The sequence below is a fragment of the Solanum tuberosum genome, unplaced genomic scaffold (genome assembly GCF_000226075.1).
Source record: "Solanum tuberosum cultivar DM 1-3 516 R44 unplaced genomic scaffold, SolTub_3.0 scf00376, whole genome shotgun sequence".
In the NCBI taxonomy this organism is placed as follows: Eukaryota; Viridiplantae; Streptophyta; class Magnoliopsida; order Solanales; family Solanaceae; genus Solanum; species Solanum tuberosum.
In genome coordinates, this window is record NW_006239305.1 from 182,193 (window position 1) to 188,817 (window position 6,625).

The following is a 6,625-nucleotide window of genomic DNA, read 5'->3' on the forward strand; positions in this document are numbered from 1 at the left end:
GATCTTTTCCTCTCCGAACGGTCTCCAAATGCTTCCCCACTAACAAAAGGTTAATCACCTTGTCATTACGAATATATTGACACTAAAATTATATTTTTCGGAGACGGACCCAAAATCGGGTCTAAAACGGGATTGTGGGGCCCACACTTAGAATCTCAAAATCGAATCCGTGGAAACGTCCCAACTACCTTACTAAACTAATATCCCAAAATTTTAGCACAAACAGATGCCTACAACACCGCAAATCAGCCACAATAATTAAAAAGGGCAGCCCCTTGATCACCAATTTTCGGAAAAACGAAACCCTTTCAACCCAAACAGATTATACCACGACGATCCTTGCGAAAAACTCTACAAGTTAACCTCAAGAATGACTCAAAACGGACCTAAGATGATCAAGATCTAACCTTTCAAAGTTCAACAACAATTCATTCCGAAAAATCACCCTAGCAGTAGCTAAATTCGATTTCTTACCTCAAACGAAGCCTCCCCTCGCGTTTCCGAGATCACCGCTAGATTCCCCTCGAAATTCTCTTGAAGTTTGCCTTTTGAAGCACCTAATTTGGACTCAAAATGAAGGAGCAATTTGATGTTGAAGTTGAAGGAAAAAAAATGGACGAAGTTCGTCCTAAATTCTGGAAATTTCCAGATTTCCACTCCTCTGCCACGTGGCGTCGCGTGGCTCTGCCGTGTGACCACCGCGTTAGAATTCAACAACTCTTCAAACTTAAATTTCGATGTTCCGGACTCGTTCGGAGTCGAAAAAACACAAACCAAATATGGAATCTGATTGGAAATGATATTTCGGACTCAACGGTGAAGTCGGAATTTCGATTGGAGATCGCTTCGATGAAAAGTGGGTCCCACACCCAGTATTGTTTTGAGCCAGATTCCACAACGGGCATCTAAAGCCTCGGGAAGTGAACAAAGGGTCGTTCTAGACCAAAATCGATATTCCGAAGCTAACCTAGCTGTCATAATTTTCATCTGAGCACGCCTTCCAAGAAGGTTGACCAAAGTCAACTATAGGCCAAATTGCAAGGGCAAAAACGTCAAATGGCCCTAAACTCATATCGATTGCCTCGATTCTCGTATTGACCATGCTACTAGCCAAATTTGGCCATTTTGGAGCTGATGGAATCGTCAGAATTTTATTCTGAGGTCTTTTACCTGAATTTATGACCGAAGTCAACTTTTCAAGTTAAAAAAATCTCCAAAACAGGGAAACGGGCCTAAAACCCAAACGAACGACCAGACGACCGAACAGTCAGTGCCAGCAAGTCATAAATGACTTGGGGTCGCTACAGGAACGCTCTAAACGATGGAATGAATGCTTTAATTAAAATGACCTGGAGGGTCATTACAATATCCACTACTAAAGAACTTTCGCCGCGAAAGTAAGAGTCAAGAATTACCTGAAGGCTCAAATAAGCCGGGGAACTGCGCCCGCATCTCATGCTCGGTCTCCCAGGTAGCCTCCTCAATTGGACGATGTCTCTAATGGACCTTAACCATAAGAATGGCTCTAGAACGCAACCGTACAGTTCACATCTAGCTTCTGGAGGACCTTCCAGGATGAGTTGGGTACCCGTGTTGACCTTAGTACAACTTTCCACCTGCAGACTGATGGTCAGTTGGAGCGCACGATTCAGGTTCTTGAGGACATGTTGCGGGCTTGTGTTATGGATTTTGGGGGTCAGTGGGACCAGTATTTGCCTTTGGTAGAGTTTGCGTACAACAATAGCTACCACTCGAGTATTCAGATGGCCCCATTCTAGGCCTTATATGGTAGGCGTTGTCGCTTTCCAGTTGGTTGGTTTGAGTCTACAAAGCCCAGGCCGTGCGGTACAGACTTGATGCGAGAGGTTTTGGATCATGTGAGGGTGATTCAAGATAGGCTCAGGACAACCCAGAGTAGACATCAGAGTTATGCAGACCGTAGGCGTCGACTGTTGAAATTTGTTGTTGTTGATAGAGTATTCCTCCGTGTGTCGCCCATGAAGGGTGTAATGAGATTTGGGAGGCGGGGGCAAGCTTAGCCCTAGGTATATAGGTCCTTTTGAGATATTGAGGACAGTTGGGGAGGTCGCATATGAGTTAACTTTGCCCCCGGCCTTTTCAGCTATTCACCCAGTTTTTCATGTTTCGATGTTGCGTCGGTATGTTCCAGATGAGTCCCATGTGATTCAGTATGACGCAGTTGACTTGGATGACAGTTTGAGATACATTGAGGAGCCAGTTGCTATTTTGGTCAGATTTTGACATTTGTAGAGGAGCCAGTTGCCATTCTATCCAGAGATGTGAGGAGATTGCGCTCGAGGGCCATTCCTGTTGTTAAGGTCCGTTGGAGACATCGTCCAGTTGAGGAGGCTACCTGGGAGATTGAGCATGAGATGCGGGCACAGTTCCCCAGCTTGTTTGAGCCTTCAGGTACTTCTTGACTCTTACTTTCGCGGACGAAAGTTCTTTTAGTAGTGGATATTGTAATGACCCTCCAGGTCATTTTTAAATTAAAGAATTCTTTTCCTCGTATAGAGCATTCCTGTAGCGAGCCCAAGTCATTTATGACTTGCTGGCACTGACTGTTCGGTCGCCTGGTCGTTCGTTTGGGTTTTAGGCCCGTTTCCCTGTTTTGGAGATTTTATAACTTGAAAAGTTGACTTTGGTGAACCTTCTTGGAAGACGTGCTCAGATGAAAATTATGATAGCTAGGTTAGCTTCGGAATATCGATTTTGGTCTAGAACGACCCTTTGTTCACTTCCCGAGGCTTTAGATGCCCGTTGTGGAATCTGGCTCAAAACGATACTGGGTGTGGGACCCACTTTTCATCGAAGCGATCTTGAATGGAAATTCCGACTTCATCGTTGAGTCCGAAATATCATTTCCAATTAGATTCCATATTTGGTTGGTGTTTTTTCGACTCCAAACGTGTCCGGAACATCGAAATTTAAGTTTGCAGAGTTGTTGAATTCTAACGCGGTGGTGACGTGGTAGAGTCACGCGACACCACGCGGCAGCGTGTTGAAATCTGGAAATTTCCAGATTTAAGGACAATTTTCGTCCATTTTTTTCCCTCATCTTCAAACATAGATATCTCCTCCATTTTAAGCTCAAATTAGGTGATTCAAAAGGCTAATTTCAAGAGAATTTCGTGGGGAATCTATAATTAGGTGATTCAAAAGGCTAATTTCAAGATAATTTCGTGGGGAATCTGGAGGTGAGCTTAGAAACGCGAGGGGAGGCTTCGTTTGAGGTAAGGAATCGAATTTAGCTACTGCTAGAGTGATTTTTCGGAATGAATTGTTGTTGAACTTTGAAAGGTTAGATCTTGACCATCTTAGGTCCGTTTTGAGTCATTCTTGAGGCTAACTTGTAGATTTTTTCGCAAGGATCGTCGTGGTATAATCTGTTTGGTTTGGAAGGGTCTCGTTTTTCCAGAAATTGGTGATCAAGGGGCTGCCAAGTCGTAAGTCAAGACTTATTAATGATTTTAATTGTTGGGGCTGATTTGCTATGTTTTAGGCATCTTTTTGTGCTAAATTTTGGAGTATTAGTTTAGTAAAGTATTTGGGACGTTTTCACGGATTCGTTTTTGGGATTCCAATTGTGGGTCCCACAATCCCGTTTTAGACCCAATTTTGGGTCCATCTCCGAAAAATATAATTTTAGTGTCAACATATTCGTAATGACGAGGTAATTAACTTTTGATAGTGGGGAAACATTTGGAGACCGTTTGGAGGGGAAAAACAACTGAATTCAAAACTTAGCTTTTGAACGGAGGATTGCTCAAATCCATATAAAGAAACATTTCATTTCTTTTTCACACTCAAAACTGGACATTTGATGTATGGATAATTTAATATGAAGGTCCAACATCAATTCACACTAATTGGAATAAGTCCTATTCTAATACATGTCTAGATAGACTCTAGGCCTAATATAATTTGATATAATATCAAAACAAACAAAAGTCTTGTGGATCGAATCCCACCATCACCTTTGGTTAAAAGATCAACGAAATACCTTAAGCCCATTTTTCGAAGTTGATTTGATCCGACATGAAGTAGTTGTTGTTATTGTTGTTGTTGTTGATGATGATGAGATGCTGTTTGAAATATTGTCTTGAATACTTGCAAACACCACTTGCCTGTGGACAGGCAGCCTTGTTGTCCTTGTAGCGAAAGATGATTTGGTAATTAGAAAAGGTGTTGAAAGAGAGTTTACCACAGCCATTGATCTTAATGGAGAGAAAAAAGTGAGGACAGGAATGCTTGTTTCTACTATGAAGTATTGTTGTTGAGGGACTTTATATTATATAGTTTTTTTTTTTTTATTAATCAAGATAATATATTATAACTTAAAATGCATCAATACAAGTAAATGACAGAGCTTTGATCTTGTTAGTACTGTTTGGGGAAGGTTTACATAATTTTACACATTACTACATTTTGTAGTGCTGAAAGATGACCTTTTAAGCCTAACAAAAATTCTTTTGACTTTGTTTGCTTATATTATACTAGATGGGCATGGCCCGTGCTCGGCACGGTTCCAATATTTTTTTAGCCATGGTCAACAGGGGCGGAGCCACCTTATACTAATGGGGTTCATCTGAACCTCCTTCGATGAAAAATTATATTATTTATACATGGTTAAAATAACTTTTATATATATATATAGTAGAAGTCGAACCCCCTTCGACTACTTTATGTGTCTATTCTATAGATTTTGAACCCCATTATTGAAAATTCTGGCTCCGCCACTGATGGTCAATTTTTGATGATTTGCATAACGCTTTGATCATCAATAATCGTATAGTAAAGAACAAAACAATAACGAAAGACAACACATGAAAAAACAAAAGGCTCATATATGTAAAATGGTTAACGGCATATTCAATAGTAGAGTGTATAGAGTAAAGAGTCAATAAAAATTGCATTTGGTGTCTTGCTTGCAAACGTGTATTCGATTGATAATGTAAATCCTAAGTTAAAATCCTACTCAGTACTCCCTCTTCCTGCTCCGTTATCTAGTTTAGTAGTTTTTTGTTATTAAATCTAAGTAATTTCTCCCAATTTTTTATATTTTTTTCAAAAGTTCATTTCACTTTACCTTACTATGTTTATCTCTTTTCTTTAACCCATGTTCTTAGCACCTGCTTCTTTAACCACACCCTGGGATACACAGTCCTTTCGGTTCCCTGACCATGGCGGACTTTCAATTTCCCTAGGTATTTACAGGTTAATCCATCGGGGTTACTAATAAGGTAAAGAACTAACCATTTACTAAGAGTAATTTAAAGGGTATATGAACATATTAACATCATAGTAATATAAAATCATATTGTAATTCATAATAACAGTACATAATAATACATTATATAGGGAGAAACTTACTAAGATCTAGAAAATAGATAACTACTTACATGATAATGGTCGGAATGAGGTTTCCCTTTCGGGGGTCCCCGGGTAACCTTGCAGCTACTTGCAGAAAATAAAGACTCACACTTTTTGTACACAAACACAACAAACAAACACTTACACTCCTTTTGTTTTTGGAAAGGGAAAGGAAATATCAAACTAATTTTTAGAACTAAATTTCTTCTTTTCTGTATGCTCTGCTTACTTCTTCGCTCTGTCTTTCTCTTCTTGAAAATGGTCCCTATTTATAGGAGTAGATTCAGATTTGAAGTTCGGATTTCAAATGTTGAAAATAATCTCTCTTTAATGCCCGGTGCTCTTTGGGCCACATCGTCACATGGTTTTGAAAGACTTTTTTCAAAATAATTGTCCTTTTTCTTGTCCGTTATGAGGAGTGAGGTTTTCTTTATAGGTAGTGGAGTTTTCCTTATAGTAGTGACTTATGATGTCATTGCTTACATATTCTTTCGTTGACATCATTGCTTACGTATTTCTCTAGGTATCCAGGTTGTGTAGTGCTTCGGAATCGAAACTCATTCCTGAATCATCGTCTTCATTCGGGTCGTAGTGCTGAGTAAATTGGTCTATTGATAGATCGTTCTCATCACTTCTACTCCCTGTGTCTTCAGGATCAGAATTTGTTGGTTCTGGTTTTGGGTTTTCTTATATAACCTCTTTAGTTTTTTCTTTAAGTAACTTGCAAAGGGAACTTTTTATTATTTTTTCTTTCTTTTTTGTAGGAATCCCTTTGTCTTTTTGCTTGTCTCTGCCACCGTATTGAAACTTGCTGGCAGGATCCTTACACTTTTTGGTAAAGTGTCAGCCATCAACGGATTTGATGAGTCTTTACCCGCTACCGTTTGAACGGGACTAGCTGTACCTTTGGCTGATACAATAGCTCTTTCTACATTCGTTGGGGGAATGTACACCCGTCTTATTCATTTTAAATGAGATGGAGAACTCTTTGGTCCCTTTGGGTAGTCTTGTATTTGTAATGGTATGTTTTAATTTTATTTCCAAGTAAAAACCTTATTCTTTCTTGTAATGAGTGGATATGTTGTGTCATTTTTTCCTTTTCAGTCTCTAGTTTCTCGATGGTCTGGTTTAGTCTTTTGAATCCTTCAGTCATTGAAGAACAATGATCGCAGAAAATTATTTTGTCAGTATCCCTTTGAATATTGTATTGTAGGAAAGATGATCTTGTAGT

The 6,625-nt window shown here is 39.5% G+C and overlaps 1 protein-coding gene and 1 long non-coding RNA gene across 3 annotated transcripts in view; one reads left to right on the forward strand and one right to left on the reverse strand.

Annotated features, from left to right (window-relative positions):
• The window catches only part of LOC107057824 (uncharacterized), a 6,552-nt gene extending 2,222 nt beyond the window's left edge, over positions 1-4,330 (reverse strand). The window contains exon 1 of the mRNA XM_015302835.1: positions 4,025-4,330. Coding sequence (XP_015158321.1) covers positions 4,025-4,234 — 210 coding nt within the window. The 5' untranslated portion in view covers positions 4,235-4,330. The remainder of the gene's footprint in view (positions 1-4,024) is intronic.
• The window catches only part of LOC102588107 (uncharacterized), a 29,074-nt gene that overhangs the window by 14,051 nt on the left and 8,398 nt on the right, over positions 1-6,625 (forward strand). The window contains exon 6 of one of the 2 annotated variants that reach the window (XR_001471590.1): positions 6,159-6,619. The exons of the other annotated variant lie outside the window; for it this stretch is intronic. This is a non-coding gene — a long non-coding RNA (uncharacterized lncRNA). Of the gene's footprint in view, positions 1-6,158; positions 6,620-6,625 lie in introns of those variants that run through there. 2 annotated transcript variants of the gene reach the window in all.